This window comes from Delphinapterus leucas, chromosome 20 (assembly GCF_059928025.1).
Source record: "Delphinapterus leucas isolate spDelLeu-1000000601 "Yukka" chromosome 20, BTC_Dleu_Yukka2, whole genome shotgun sequence".
Taxonomy (NCBI): domain Eukaryota; kingdom Metazoa; phylum Chordata; class Mammalia; order Artiodactyla; family Monodontidae; genus Delphinapterus; species Delphinapterus leucas.
The window spans coordinates 13,605,868-13,621,793 of NC_143148.1; the positions used below are offsets into that span (position 1 = coordinate 13,605,868).

Below are 15,926 nucleotides of genomic sequence, written 5' to 3' on the forward strand. Positions count from 1 at the left end.
TCTTTTCGATCTCGGACGGCCGGCCAGGCTCGCCGCCGAACTGGTAGGGGCTGGGGGCGAGGGGTCAGGGAGGAGTGAGGGGGGATCCCAGGGAGGGGCCGCCCGGGGCCCGCGACCACGGCCCGTGTGCAAGGGGTGGGGGAGGGGCGGAGGCCGGGAGCGCGGGTGTGCAGATAACGCGGCAGCCCGGTCGCCAACCGTGGGCGCGCTCGGGCGGCCAAGCTGCCTGGAACTTGCCGCGCGTGGGACGGTTCCGTCGCGTCCCGTCGGCGCGCGCCGGCGCGAGGGGCGTCCGGGCCCGGCGCGGGGGCGGGGAGGGGAGGGGCCCCTCTCTCCCCTCCCCCCACCGCATTCCTCTGACGTCTGGACCTCGCGACCCCGCCCTTCAGTCGGAGCCGCACCGCCTTAATTCCGTCGCACTGATCACGTGTTGGAGGCGCTGCGCCGTCCCCCATCTCCGTTCGGCCGGCCCTTTCGGATCTTTTCGGGGTGATTGGGAGCTGATTTACATCTCCACCAGCCCACTCCAACTTTCGTATCTCCTCAAACCCGCGGACCTACCAGGACTGTCCCACTCTCTTAGTGCCACTGACCCCATTTCAAACTTAGTTTCCACTAGGACCCCTATTTCGGGAACCCCCTTTCACCCGAGTGGAAAGGTTCCAGAGCATCTTTGGTGGGCGTCCCCGCATTTACCACGTCTATCTCCTCGCTTTCTAAGAGCAGCGTCCCCTCCTCCTCTCCCCCCTCCTCCGCCAGCAGGCAGCCCCATAAGTTTAAAGCCCTTAGGGCGGGATCCTAGGTCACCCCCCCCAGCCCCGCCCCCAGGTTCCGGCTGTTGGGCGTCGTTGCACCTTAGAGACTTGGGAAGGTGTTCTCTGCGGGGTGGCCCTACCCGCCTCGGAGGAAACAAGGCCCGCCAGACGCTTAGAATACCCTAACTACTCCCCTCTGCAGAGTGCTGGCACTGTGCCGGGTGCTGTACCTGGCGCTTGGTAGGGTGGCCAGCTTCACTAAGGCCGGGGCAGAGACCACCGCTCCCTTGCTCACACAAGCACTTCAACGCTACGGAAAAAGCCACCAAATTGTGACGACCCAGAGTAGTAAGGGCTGTCGCGTGAGAACCATTGGCCTGAGCGATCAGGGGTTATTATGGGGGAAGCCGAGGGTCTGGGCTGGTAGGGACAAGGAACGCTTCTCAGGGTGAGCAGAGCACGAACACGAGAAATTTATTCTTTAGCTCTGGCAGGAGGGATGGCGGAGAAAGTGTTCTAGGTGGAAGGGCCTGCTCGGGCCAAAGATCCAGAGGTGCGCGAAAGATCCTTCCCTTTCTGCAAACTGAAAGGAGTTATTTGTGGTTGAATTTAGTGGTAGAGTGGCGAAAGGACGCCGGAGAACCGGACTGGGTCGTAAGATAGTCGGCAATAGCAAATGGTTTTATACTGAAGGAAAGGGTCAGATTGGGCTCAAAAAAATTTTCTCTGGCGTTGTGAAGGTTAGAGATGGAGAGGAATAGAATATAGTGATGGGGACAGAGCTGCACTGGCAGTTGCCCTTCTAACTTAGTTTGCCCTTGCGGGGCTGCTTACAGCAGTAAATAAAGACTCAAGGTACTTCAGGCCTTCCCTCCTTTAGAGGGTCGCCCCGCCTCCAGAGGCGCCTGAAAGCGATTCGCGCATGCGTCCTCTCCTCCGATCCTTTCCTAGACTGCGCCAAAGAGCGCCCACGGGTCAGGGATGGGCTCTCCTTTTTCATCCAATCAGGGGCCACCAGTGGTCCTACCGTCTGGTGAGAGGACTCTTTCCACTCTCAACTGACTAATCGGGCGTCTTGCAGAAGATGGACACCTGCAGTAGCCAGTGGAGAGAGGCAAAGGGGAGGGGCCTCCTTGGTTCCTTGCGGAGAGGCGCGGGAACGTAGTCGCTGTGACGGAAGACTAAGGGCTTTCGGTTTGATGGATTAGCGAGGAGACCAATGAAAGTGGGAAGGAGGCGGGGCTTTTGGGGAGAGTGGGGAGCGCCGCTCCTATCAGGTGCTCCTAACGAGGCCCGGCAGTGTCAGAAATCTGACCAATCAAGTTGGAGTTTATTTTAAGGCGGCGGGGTCGGAGAAATGACTGGCAGAAAGCGCTCGCCTATAAGGAGTGTCCCAGACAAACAAGGGCGGGCACTCCTGCAGAACGGCGTGGGCTTTACCCAATCCTTGCGCAAGGCGTATGGAGGCTTCCCCTCCCCCAGCGGCGGGACCACTGGCTCCCCCTATCGGGTGGGGGCGGCCGGTGACGGGCGTGTCCCTCCCCCAATGAGAGGCGGGGGGAGGCGGGTTCTGGGCCGCCATGTCGCGGAGGCTGCTGCCCCGGGCGGAGAAGCGGCGTCGGAGGCTGGAGCAGAGGCAGCAGCCGGAGGAGCAGCGGAGGCGGTCCGGAGCGATGGTGAAGATGGCGGCGGCGGGCGGCGGAGGCGGCGGTGGCCGCTACTACGGCGGCGGCAGTGAGGGCGGCCGGGCCCCTAAACGGCTCAAGACTGACAACGCTGGCGACCAGCATGGAGGCGGCGGCGGCGGTGGAGGAGCCGGGGCGGCGGGCGGTGGCGGCGGGGTGAGGCCAGGGCCCTAAGCGCCGGAGACGGCCGGGAAGGGAGGGGAAAATTCTCACGTTGAGGGCATTTATTTTGGGGAGAGGGGGGCTATGCGCACGCGCCCAGGCCCTCGCGCCGTGGACGGGGTGGGGGAGGGGAAGGCGTTGGGCAAACGGCGGGGTTTGCGCGAGGACAGGCGCTTGCGCGTGCGCGCTCTACAGAGCGGGGTGTGGGGGGCGGAGGAAACTGCTCGCGCTGCAGGTGGCGCAGTGCGCAGGCGCCGCGGGCTGGCTTGTGGGGCCCGGGCACGCGGTCGGGCCGATTTTTTCTTTATCATTTTCTTTTCTGGTCCCATGCGCAGGCGCACTTCTCTTGCCCGGGCCTTGTGGGTGGTTGGGGGCGGGGGCACCGCGTGAGCGGGGAACGAGTGGGCGGTAGCCTTTTCCGTGCCTGAGTGGGGTATTCTGCGTGATCGCTATTTGATTTTTGTAGCGTCATGATTTGTCTCAGTACAGAAATTGATATCTTTGAGGATATTCTCCCAGTCCAGAATATCTGCCTCATTTTTGTGGGCATTAAAAACCGGAAGAAAGCGTTGTGAGAGGTCTTTTTAGCCGTTTGGAAGTTGAACCAAGCTTTCAAGTTATCACAAGTTTGCTTACATTTTATGAGGGTTAGCTGGGTGCCGTAGGTTTGATGAACCCAAATGTTCCTTGAGGGGTGGGCACTTTGTAAGGGATTCAGCCTCTTCAGTCTCCTGCTCGGAAAAGACAACCAATTGTTACTCCTGGCTTGGAGCCCATTCCCTCCTCCTTGGAAGTTCCTGAAGCCTTGTCTCGTTCAGCCATTTGCAGAGTTTTCCACGGTTTAGCGGCGCTCTGTAGCCGTGACTTACTAGCATTTAAACCATGCCAGGCCTTGTTGCACGCATTTGAAAGGTATCTTAATTGAGTTCTTAACACTCCTCTATGAGGTAAAGGATGGGCTTACTATTCCCCATTTACAGAGGCAAGGTAAATTCCTTTAGGTCTTGTAGCTAGTCTGAGGAGGGACAGGGATTAGAACTTAGGACTGTGGAACTCCAAATCGCTGATCTGATAACCCTCAGGCGAGTGTGGCTCCTGTGGTTTGTGTGGTTCATTCCTGAAATAGAATCCAATTCTGCCCGTGTTACATGGGCTTCTCCTTGGTGGTTCTCACATGGGAGGCTGGGCCCAGAGCCCAGGAGAGGTGGAGAAAGTTACTTTGTTCTTTCTTGATTCCCAGACACTTTTGTCTGTGGGTGGAAAGATACTTCCCCTGGGAAGGGAACTGTGTTGATTTTTAGTGGTACAGGTTGGATCTTCTCTTCTTTTGAAAGACTTTACTGTCTTTTTCGTTAGTCTGACCTAGGTAGTATTTTCCAATACAGATTTTGGTGAGAGAGTAAAGACTAGAGGCAGTCAAGACTGGCCTGGATGCCACGGTGTCTGAGGCACCTGCTGGACCTGGGGATGAATGGTGGGGAGCAGCAGTGCTTGGCTGTGTGGTGATCGTAGGCTCCTCCACTAGGGGAAGGGCAGAAAAACTTGGGTGAATGCAGCAGAAAATTGAGTCCCCTTTCCAAGCCACTCTTTTCCCACATTTCTTTGACCAGTGGGAAGAGACTGGTGCTGGGAAGACTGTAAGATGGGACTTGGGACTTGTCTGGTCCTCCATTTTGCCTTCATCAGAAACTACAGTAAGAGCCATTAGGCATGTGGCCATACACTCAGGCCTTCTGCTCTGCTGGCCCAGAATCCTTTTGGGGTGATTGGTTGAATTGCTGCCCCTAGTTGCCTGCCCTGTATGTCTTTTCTGGGTGACACACTCGAATGTTTTATCTGTCTGAGTCCCCAGTGGCACAGAAGCCAATAATCCACCGTCTTGTACAGCAGAAAGTGAAGTCTTATTTTTGCTTCCTTTCTCAGGAGAACTACGATGACCCGCACAAAACCCCCGCCTCCCCAGTTGTCCACATCAGGGGCCTGATTGACGGCGTGGTGGAAGCTGACCTTGTGGAGGCCTTGCAGGAGTTTGGACCCATCAGGTACTCAGCTCAGAGGCCAGGGGTTGGGTATTCAGATGAGTTAACTCCTTGGTGTCCTGTGTGTCACCGGGTTTCTGGTTAGAAGTAACTTGGCCATTTCGGTCCAGGTTCCTTTAGCTAGGTCCTGGGGCTCCATTACTCCTGGGGTTAGCCATTGTACTTGGATAAGTTACAGCAAGTTCCGTGTCTTTTTCTCCTTCCTTTTTTTTTTTTCTCATTCCTTTTTTTTCTCTCTCTCTGCCTTGTAATTTTGGCACATGGTGAGTAATGGGAATAGAGTGGTGAACACCACTGTCTTTATTCCTCCCAGACAGTTGCCTACCCAGAGTGGTCAACACTGTGATAGGGGAAACCCAGGCGTCTGTGGGAGGCATCTGACTCGATCAGGTGAGGGAGGGGTTGGGAAGGAAGGCTGCCCAGAGAAGCTGATGCCAAAGCCGCACACACCTCTTTTGCTTGTCGTGCCACTTACTGCAAGGGGTGTTCAGGTCAAGAAACCACGACGGGCACAGAGGAGTCCAGAAGCCAGGGAGGAGTCGGATCACAGATAACTGAGGCCGTCCTCTGACTCTTGTCTCCATCCCCCTGAGAGGATTGCAACCTGTGTTCTCTTTGCCAGTTATGTGGTGGTAATGCCTAAAAAGAGACAAGCGTTGGTGGAATTTGAAGATGTGTTGGGGGCTTGCAATGCCGTGAACTACGCAGCCGACAACCAGATCTACATCGCGGGCCACCCAGCTTTTGTCAATTACTCTACCAGCCAGAAAATCTCCCGCCCCGGGGACTCGGATGACTCCAGGAGCGTCAACAGTGTGCTTCTCTTTACCATCCTGAACCCCATCTATTCGATTACCACGGTGCGTGCCAGTGGTTATTCGTTAAGGTTCTTCTGTGGAATCTCCCTCCTGCCTTTTCTCCCTGTCTTCTCCCATGAGCCAGACTGACCTGCCAGTGTCCCTTCATCTTGCCTGTGTTTGGTTTTTACAGGATGTTCTTTATACTATCTGTAACCCTTGTGGTCCTGTCCAGAGAATTGTCATTTTCCGGAAGAATGGAGTCCAGGCTATGGTGGAATATCCTTTGTTGGGAAATGGGTGTTCCTTGAGATGGGATCTCACAGGGCTCGGTAGGAATCCATCTTTTCAACCAGCACGTGTCTTCTGAACGCCTGCCATGTACCAGATGCCTTCATAGAGCCCATGGTCTCATGGAAGGGATGGTTAATAAACAATCACACCTAAATAGGCCCTTGAACAGCACAGATTTGAACTCTGTGGGTCCACTTAAGGTGTATCTCACTCACTAAATGTATACTACGGTATTATGTCATCTGTGGCTGGTTAAATACATGGATTTTCAACTGCACAGAGAGTTGGTGCCCCTAAAACACACACACATACATGTTCAAGTGTTGTGTAGTGTGAAAGTACAGGGTTTAAAGTGTGAAGGGGAAGAAGAGTGTGCCATGAGATACAAGAGGCAAGAAGTTACAGGGGCTCTGGGAAGGCCTCTGAGGAGATGCTGTCCTTGTCTCCGTGTAGAGCTGAGAACTGATACTTAGGCTGAGGGCACCCCACCTGCAGAGGCCCCCAGGTGGGCAGGAGCTTCGCGTTGCAGGAAGTGAACAGCCTGACAACTGAGGAGCAGCTGACGAGGCGGAGAGGGTTCCTTAGGACATTGGAAGAAGTTACGGCATCCCGGGCAGTGGGGTGAACTTGGGTCAGGGGGCAGTGGTGGGAAGTCACTGATGGGTTTTCAGGGCAGGAGTATAATCTAGTTAACGTTTCAGAGATTGTTCAGGCTTAGTCAAGGCGTGTAGAAGCTGGGGCGGAGGGGGGAGATGAGGCTGAAGAAGGTGACTTGGCCTGTGAGGCTGGCAGAGAAGGTTGTTGCCGTGGGGCAGGGCGGGGGAGTACAGGTCTCAGAGGAGCTCTGGCCGAGTCTCCGCATTTGGGGCAGCACTCCAGCTGTGTCTGCACAAGTGGCTGGTGGCTATGGGCAGTGAACTAACCCCGAAGCCCACTTGGAGCAGTCTTTGGGGTGCTACTTGTCCTCATCCCTCTCTGGTGCAACTTGAAGCTCTTTTCAGAGAGCTCTTGGGATGGGACTTTCCCTTAACTTTACTCACATTTGACTCTGTGCAGAGTGCCCAGCGGGCCAAGGCCTCACTCAATGGGGCTGACATCTACTCAGGCTGTTGCACTCTGAAGATTGAGTATGCGAAGGTAGGTCTGGGAAATGGCTGCCCCTTGTCAGCTTCCTAGGTGAGCCTGGAGCCTGGCTGACCTCAAGCTTTTTTTTGTCCCTGCAGCCTACACGCTTAAACGTGTTCAAGAATGATCAGGATACTTGGGACTACACAAACCCCAATCTCAGTGGACAAGGTAATCCTGACGGCAGCTTTGTTTTAAACATACCCGCCTTGCCTTCACTTGACTAGCGCACTTCATAGACCTGGACTCAGGGTTATGTAATGCCATTGGGCTCCTGTGGACATGGGAGGGCCTTGGGGGTCAGCTCTTGGAAGATATACTCCAGTGGGAGGGGGTGAATGAGGGGCCTCTGTAGGTCCTATAGCTGCTGCTTGTGGCCCTTTGACGCAGCAGGGGTTGCAGGGTCAAGGCAGAGGCCTGGGTGGGGTGGGGAGCAGGGCCTCACTGAGCACAGGCCATGGCAGTGGCTTACAAACCAGTAGCAGCTCCCAAACGGATTCTGCTGCTTTTCTTCTAGGAGCCTGCTTAGGGTCACTGACCCCATTCTCACTGGGCCAGGAATGGTCCTCTTGCTCTCCACTCTTGACAGGGTCTGCTTCTGGGGGGACAGATTGGGGATGTGACGAGGGCTCCCAGGCCCTTGCAGCAGAGCCTTTGAGCAAGTTGACCTTGTGGAGGTGAGACACCCTGGATTGGAGCAGGGCGGACACGCCTCACCTCACTTGTAGAGGGAATGCAACATCTCTGCAGGGGGCCCAAATGGACAACCCCCTTCCTAGAATCTGTCAAGAATGGTTTGCCTTGGATAGGAGGGAGAGGTGGAGCATTGCCTTTGAAAAACAGCGGCGCCCCCTCAGCAAGACCATCCATCTCTGTTTCTGTCTTGGTCTGATACGTCGGACTAAGCCATGGGCTGAGGGAGGTGGCTGGTTGCTGACATCTCACAGGCCCTGGGAGGCCAGAGGCCCCCATTCCTAGGCAGGCCTGTCTTGTTCGCCCTTGCAGCTGGGAAGCCGTGGGCCGGGTGGGCTAGACTCTTCCCCAGGACCCTCACAATGGGCGCTGTGGGGCTCGCTGCCCCCTCCAGAGGTCAGAGACAAATTGGTGACCGAGTGAATGTACCAGAGCGGGCAATGGCATTACATGACTGCTAACAGAAACACGGCAACCAACCATTTCTTCTCCAAGGAACATAAATAGAAGATGTGCAGACCGGCAAGGGCTAGTGGCAGGGGCTGGCTGTGCATTGGTTTTGATGCCTCTCAGCTTTGGCCGCCCCCAGGCTGGGGGTCAAAAACGAGAGCTGTTGAGGTGACCTGGAGTGAGGGAGGTGCTTCGCCACCCCCTCGGGAACCAGACTTCAGCGGCTCTGCCTCTGCACATTGCTCACCAACACACAGGGTAGAAACCACTAGCTCTTCCTGGAGAGAACAGAACACGCAGCCTCCACCACGTCCCCAGAAACAGCCGCAGACTTGAGCTCACTACATCAAGAACACCACACCGCGCTCCAAGGAACAGCTACAAGCACAGAGGCAGACAGAGACAAAGAAAGAGGCGCAACATGGCAGCAGACACTGCTTTCTTACTAAACATTAAAAAAAATGCCAAAATCCAAGCAAACTTGAACCCGAAAATGTACACAGAAGTAGGAAACACAGAGAACAGAGCTCTCCCAGCCAGCCAGCGGCGCTCTTTTCGGAGAACGTTTCATAGACTGAAGTAGATTCCATGGGCCTCCAAGACAATAGGATCCTCTCCATTCCTCGCCATGTGGGTTTGGTTTTTTTTGTTTTTCGTTTTTTAAGTCCTTTGGTTTGGGGAGGGCCTTCTTTTTTTTTTCTGTTTTGATATTTTTATTTTTTCTGCAGTCATCGGCTGCCAACATAATCTGCACCAACTGGAGATCAGAAACCAAAAAAAACCAAAAACTTAAACCACAACAGCAGCAAAAAAATCAAAAAAACCAAAACAGACCTAAAACCAAACAGCCAAACAGCTCAGAGGTACACAGTTACCTGCTGGCGGGTAACTGGGAGTGCTCCCAAGGCCAAAAGCGCGGGCATAGTGGGGCCACTGGCACACCTCATAACCAGGAGACACGCACACGGAACGCTACACAGCCAGAAGCACCGCACTGCAGCACACAATGTGAGGAGGTGACAACATGGAGGGACACTACCCACTTCATACACCTTTATTTTCCACTTTTCTGATATCTTCTGAGGACAGAACATCTGTGAGCCATTTTTGATTTAATCAAAACATTGACTTTTAAAACAATTCTTTAAAAAAAAGTTGTATCGGATGTGTACCGTAACTTGTATTTATGACTGTAAAACCATGTGATGCAGGGTCGCAGTGTATGTTTGATGGGACGCCATCTTTCAGAACTGTGCTAACTCACTTGAAGCGTCCAATGGTAAGAGAAAATACAGATTTGTTTTTGTGACAAATGGACATTGTACTCTGTACTTCTGCTGTAAGTAGCCCTTTTCCATCTTTGTAATGACTGTTGGAAAACAAAACCCAGGCCGGGTGGCAGGAAGGGGCAGTGTTCCCGAGCCCTGGGTTTTTGGAGTCAACCAGGCCTGGGTTGAAGTCCCGGCTTGGCCACTAACTTGCTTTGTGACCTTGGGCCAAAGTGTATTATAACTGCTCAGTTAAAAGTTAAGTGCTCATTTTCCTTATCTGTAAAACGGGACTAAAATAGTACCTACCTCATAGGGTTGTTGTGAGGAATTTAAGAAACGGTGATGTCTGTTTGTAAAGTAGCACAGTGGTTGCCGCTCAAGTGCTAGGTTAACGGTAGCGATTTTGAACTGCAGTTGGGGTTGGGGCGGGGTGGAACTGCGCCATTGTCTGAGACTGTTGATGCCTTGTACATGACTGCTCATTTGAACTGATGTTGATGTCGCCCTGTTTGTCCTTTCCTACAGTCCCTCTTCTTGGGGTGGATGTGACTAGAGGGGAGGGTGACTGGTACCAAGATTGAGAAAGTCTTCTCTCTAGAGAGTGGGCCCTAGCACGCTCAGACCCTTGGGGCTTTGTGGGCCCAATTTTATTTTTCTACCCTTCCCTGTGTTATTTTCTGGCTCTTAACTCCTCTCCCTTCATTGGGAGTTATTTTAGAAATCTGTTCCCGGCCCCCATATCAGCTTCCATAGTGGCTGCAGCTTCCCCAGAGGGGGAGCTCGGGAAGGTGAGAGGCCCAGAACCTGGCTTCATCCTTCACGGATGAAGGAAAGCAGCCTGCTTGGAGTGGGCGGCGGGAGGGACAGTGGGCTCCACCCTTGAGGCCTGGGCTTCATGCCCACCCTGGGTCCGGCCACAGGAAGGAAGCCCCAGTAACCCTTGTGAGGAAGGAAAGGCCACTGCCCAGGCTCTCGGGAGCTGAGGGACGCTGAGATCAGCCTCTGTAGTCAGGAGGGAGAGAGATACCTCTTTTTCCAAGTTAGGTTCTAACTGTTCTCTCTGTCTGCAGGTGACCCTGGCAGCAACCCTAACAAACGCCAGAGGCAGCCCCCTCTCCTCGGAGATCACCCCGCAGAATATGGTGAGGGCAGGGGGTTCCCCTCCGTGGACTCCCGTGGCTCATGTGCCCCTGCCCGCCGCCCGACGCGCAAATTCTCACCCGTCCTCCCTCTCTTTCCTTCCCACCCCCCAGGAGGGCCCCACGGTGGGTACCACAGCCATTACCATGATGAGGGCTACGGGCCCCCCCCACCTCACTACGAAGGGAGAAGGATGGGCCCACCAGTGGGGGGTCACCGCCGGGGCCCAAGTCGCTACGGCCCCCAGTATGGGCACCCCCCCCCCCCTCCCCCACCACCCGAGTATGGCCCCCACGCCGACAGCCCTGTGCTCATGGTCTATGGCTTGGATCAGTCTAAGATGAACTGTGACCGGGTCTTCAATGTCTTCTGCTTGTATGGCAACGTGGAGAAGGTGAGCTTCCGCTAGGTCCACTGCTTTCCTTATAGACCTGGCAGCCCCAGGGGAGGCCCCGACCTTTTGGCCCCCCAGTGAGCAAAGAAGGGGGAAGGAGCGTGTTTAGGAGCAAGCAGGTCCAGAGAGGGTAACTAGTTTTAATCAGGTGACATTGCAGATGGATTTTATTTGGTTCTCATGCTATGTGGGTGATTTATTTTTTTATTTTTTTTAATTTCAGTGTTTTTCTTTTAAAAAAAAACAAGACTTTATCACATGAAAGTGTTAGTATTTAATATTACATAAATATTACGGTGTATAAAATTTATCCATCACAGTTAAAGATCATTATGTAAGGATTTTCTCTGGAACACTTCAGATGATATGGCAACACTGAGCCTTCCTGCCTTGCCTGGGATAACAGTTGGCTGGGGCTGTCTGGTGACTGCCCACCTCAGACTAGGTCATTTCTTCTGTCAAACCCATCTGGGTCCTGGAAGCCTTTGGGTTTACAGCCCCTGGCCTGGCCCATTAATATTAGCAGCTAATAACGTGTCAAGCGGGTTTTTTTGTACCACTGTTAAAAGTGCTTTAAATGTTGTAAGTTGTTTCATTCTCACAAGAATCCTTAGTGAGACAAGCAGCGGAAGTGAAAGCATGGGGGGCAGATAACTTGCCCAGGTTCACATACCTTTTTGTGGAAGCAGGACTCAGAGCTGACACTGTTTTTAGTGTTTTTATACCATAACCCACATAGTCATGACTCAGTATCTGTATATATGTCTATTGATGGAAATAGCTGCTTTTTTCCTCCCACCATTCCTGCTTTTCTGTTGTGCTTTGTTAAATGACCCACTCATGGGTCAGGTCCTGAGGTTAGGGAAAGACTGCCTAGTCTTTGCTGCCCAACTTGGGCTGAGCACTTGCTGTGGGCCAGACATGCTTCTCTGTTCTCCTGGCTCCTCACAAGGGAGGAGGTGGAAGCCTCGATCCAGAGCAGGAGTTGACTTCCTTCTAACTGACTTGGAAGGGACAGGAGAAGTGTCTCTGACAGCTGGGCCGTGGTGCTGATCACGGCTACTCTCCTCAAGGTGAAATTCATGAAAAGCAAGCCAGGGGCCGCCATGGTGGAGATGGCTGATGGATATGCTGTGGACCGGGCCATCACTCACCTCAACAACAACTTCATGTTCGGGCAGAAGCTGAATGTCTGGTAGGTACCCAGGCTCCTCAGGCTTGGGGAGGGTTGGAGAGGGACTGAGGAGAGAAGGGAGGGGGAATGGGGCCCACTCTGGACAGAGGTCAGAGGAGCACAGAGAAGCTAAGTGCTTATCCAGGCTGGAGTTGGGCGTGCAGGTGTGTTCCCAGATGCTCTTCTGAAACAGCGGGCGAAAGTGTGTCGGCCTCTCCTCAGCTGTGGCATACCGTGCTGTCAGAGAGGAAGGAGGCCGCAGTACGAGGTGGGGGACAACTTGAGGTCTGACACAGGGCTCCCCTTGCCTCCTGCAGTGTCTCCAAGCAACCAGCCATCATGCCCGGTCAGTCATACGGGCTAGAAGATGGGTCCTGCAGTTACAAAGACTTCAGTGAGTCAAGGAACAACCGGTTCTCCACTCCAGAGCAGGCAGCCAAGAACCGCATCCAGCACCCTAGCAACGTGCTGCACTTTTTCAATGCCCCTCTGGAGGTGACTGAGGAGAATTTCTTTGAGGTGGGTGCCGTGGACTTGGTCCTTCAGCATAGCCATCTGAGGAGGCCATTCATTTTTGAATTTTAACGAATATCTATTGAGCTGCTCTGCTGGGCTCTGGGTTGGGTGCTAGGGACATAGCAGGGACCAAGAAAGGCTCAGAAAGGCACCAAACTTCCAGCAACAGTGGAGTTTGCCGTGCTTCTTGTATTTTTGGCAAGTCAGAGTGGCTGCTTATTTGCCTTGAAACATTCCTCCCTGTCTGGGTGACGGACTGGTGATTGGAGTCCAATCTCGAAACATCCACACTGTCAGGCCATCTGGGGCCTAGATGACATTAGAAGGGAGGGTCCCATTATGGTGCTGTCAGAGGGAACCGGGGCAGCTTTGGGGAAGGGTGGAAGTCTGACTGTGGAGTTGGACTTTGGGCCTTACTGTGGCCTGAGGTGTTGCTATTCGGTTTAGCAAACATTTACCTAGTGCCAGAACACACCCAAATAACAGCTGAAGATGGGAAATTTAAAAAGCAGTTTCCCGGTTTTAGGCAACAAAATAGTTAAGAGCAGTGTTTCTCAACCTTTGGGGGGATTACAGGGACACCTTAGAATGTGTGATAAAAGCTTAGTTTGTCCCGAAAAGTCCAAGTGTTCAGCTGTGGTGTGCTTGAATTCCGCCATGTGGCACTCCTTGTGTTTCTAAGTCTGTCTGTTCTTTGTTTTTGTTTTGGCCACGCAGCATGCGGGATCTTAGTTCCCTGACCAGGGATCAGACCCATGCCCCCTGCAGTGGAAGCATGGAGTCTTAACCACTGAAACACCAGGGAAGTCCTTTGAGTCTGTTTTCTGTTTCTGTTGCAGATCTGCGATGAGCTGGGAGTGAAGCGGCCATCTTCTGTGAAAGTATTCTCAGGCAAAAGTGAGTAAACTGCCCCACCTTCCTCCCCCGTTCCTTGACTGTAGATGGGCAGCTCCCTGGCTTCTGCTCAGGTCAGCCTCAAACCTTTGTTTTTCCCATCAGGTGAACGCAGCTCCTCTGGGCTGCTGGAGTGGGAATCCAAGAGCGATGCCCTGGAGACTCTGGGCTTCCTGAACCATTATCAGATGAAAAACCCAAGTGAGTATCTGTGGGTCCTGCGGTCATCCATCCCCCTTGTTGCTTAATGGGTTGGCTCGCTTCAGGCCAGAGCCATCCTTCCTGCCATCAAGATAGGGCCCCAGGGATTTCCTTATTGTCACTGACACAGGCAGGTGGGACCTGGTCCCCAGGAGAGCAGCCTGATGTTTCATGTGGGAGGGCCAGCCTAGCTGCTTGCTGCCACCGGCTCTGCCAGCTTGGGAGTTGCTCAGGCTTGTCCTCCAGGGAGCTGCCATTCTCTATGCATCAGAGGCTGGCTCAGTACCCAGGAAAGGGGGCTGTAAGAGCCAGCAGGTAAAATTTGCCCACCCAGTTCCTGGGCAGGCCTATTGTGCGCCAGCTGAAAAGCTGGGAATGGGATCCTCCATGGAATTGAGGGAAGAGAAGGAGAAATGCCTTGTGTGTTAGTCTTGTTTTTGAGTCTCAAAAGTGGCAGTGAAGAGTTTGACCCTTGCAGTTGAATTGCAGAAAATGAGAGGTGTGTGCAAAACCAGGGGAACTCTGGGTGGGGGGAGCATCCAGAGAGGGGTCCAGTTACACCTCTGTCCTCTCTTTTGCAGATGGGCCATACCCTTACACCCTGAAGTTGTGTTTCTCCACCGCTCAGCACGCCTCCTAATTAGGTGCCTATGGAGAGTCCCATCTGAGCAGGAAAACATTTCTTTCCTTTATGCTGGTTTTTTCTTTTGTTTTGTTTTGTTTTGCAGATGTTCCTGTATTCCTTTTTTTTTAATGCTAGGTTAGTAGAGGCTTAACCATAATGGAAACGCTGGAAGTCTAAAGGGGGAGGGGAAGGGGAACTGATATCTCCCAAGATTAACCTTCACTTTTTAAAAATTATTGTACATGTGATTTTTTTTTTTTTCCTGTTCATACATTTGTGCTGTCCGTGTACTCTTGGCACATTTCAATAAAATTGTTTGGAAAATAAACGTAGCACTTTCTGGGATTCTGGGGGTGTCTACTTCCCTCACACTCAGTCTTCTGAAGAGGGGCAGAGGGGCTGCCCCAGCCCTGAGGAGCGGTGTGGGCCGGAGCTGCAGATTGGGAAATGGTGAAAGGGTCTTGAGAATCTGGGAGACCTGGTGGCATCCTTCATGGGCTCTATCCAAGCAAGCTGGATCTAGTTGAAGAGTCTTTTTTTTTTTTTTTTAAGTAAATAGTTGAAAAAATTGAAGAGATTTTAAAAAGAAGAAAGCCTTAATCTTAAAAAGTAAACACCCGCCTTTCTTTAAGGTTGGAAAATGAAACCTCAAAAGTGAAAGTCATCTCCCCACTCCCCTTGAAAACAAGTTGTTTTTTTCCATAAGGAAAATTCTATTTGCATATGTGTCTTAATAGAAAATGCTTTGTACTGTAAGATGTTCTCATATCACATGCAGGGCAGCCTCATTATCTTTAGTCTTACACAGTATCTTGTGTGGATATGTCATAATTCACTTCGTTCTGAAGGTAATTTCCAATTTGCTACTGCAAACAGTACTACTATGCATCTTCATACAGATGTTACCCAACTTCCTTGATACTGATCTGGAGGTAAATTCCTAGCAGTGGAAGTGCTGGATTAAAGGATACGTTCAGTTGCAACTTGATAGATATTCCCCCGTCTTGGTGTGTGGGAACTTGTGCTTATGGTTGGGGCTGGGCCATACGGGTGGAGGGCAGACGATAACCTGAAAGGGAGCCGCCTTTAAGAACCTTGACTCATACTGGAGGGAAGAGAGGAGCAGGTCAAAAAGTCCAGTTCCTTGTGTGCGCTTGAAAAAACGCACTTTGCTAATTTCCTGTAGAGTTTTTAAACATTAACATCTACTGAAGTCAGATGGCATTTATCAAAGCTTCATCAGGAAAAGCTTCAAACAACCTCTAGACAAGGAAAAACTAGTCACCTTGCAGCTATAAAAATCTAGGATTATTTTAAGCTAATCAAGGGGGGTAAAAAGTAAATTTCCCCATTTTGTCTGCCAGCACCCAGTCTTCATCCCATGTTAGTAGTTATGAGTCTCCTAGATATTCTATGCATATATTGTTTTTTATGAAGATACAGCCATCTATAACTTTTTATAGCAACCTAACTGAATGTTTACATCTTTAAATTTTTTTCCCTCACATCTTGGTATCTGCATAGTGGTTCCAGAGTTCTCCATTGTGTAGCTGACCAAACAGTTCTCTGTTTTCCAAAAGAGCCTTACCATCTGACACATTGAGAAGGCAAAGTAGGACTGACTTGGTGATCCTGTGGTTAAGACTCAACCCTTCCCCTGAAGGGGGCTTAGGTTTGATCCCTGGTCTAGGAAGTTCTGCCTGCATGCAGT

At 52.3% G+C, this 15,926-nt stretch overlaps 1 protein-coding gene across 3 annotated transcripts; it reads left to right on the forward strand.

Annotated features, from left to right (window-relative positions):
• Positions 1–2,320: 2,320 nt before the first annotated feature.
• HNRNPL (heterogeneous nuclear ribonucleoprotein L) lies at positions 2,321–14,543 on the forward strand. Of its 3 annotated transcripts, none has more exons than XM_022585722.3 (13): positions 2,321–2,596; positions 4,526–4,644; positions 5,264–5,501; positions 5,632–5,717; positions 6,773–6,869; positions 6,956–7,028; positions 10,342–10,413; positions 10,525–10,805; positions 11,879–12,000; positions 12,297–12,498; positions 13,335–13,392; positions 13,495–13,590; positions 14,172–14,543. In XM_022585722.3, exons 1-13 carry the CDS (start codon positions 2,336–2,338, stop codon positions 14,228–14,230), a joined length of 1,764 nt encoding a protein of 587 aa, XP_022441430.1. In that variant the 5' UTR covers positions 2,321–2,335; the 3' UTR covers positions 14,231–14,543. The 3 variants fall into 3 exon arrangements, with proteins under 3 accessions (XP_022441430.1, XP_089759022.1, XP_022441429.1); XM_089902896.1 differs by having other exon boundaries at positions 2,321–2,431; XM_022585721.2 differs by having other exon boundaries at positions 10,342–10,805.
• The last annotated feature ends 1,383 nt before the right edge of the window (positions 14,544–15,926 follow it).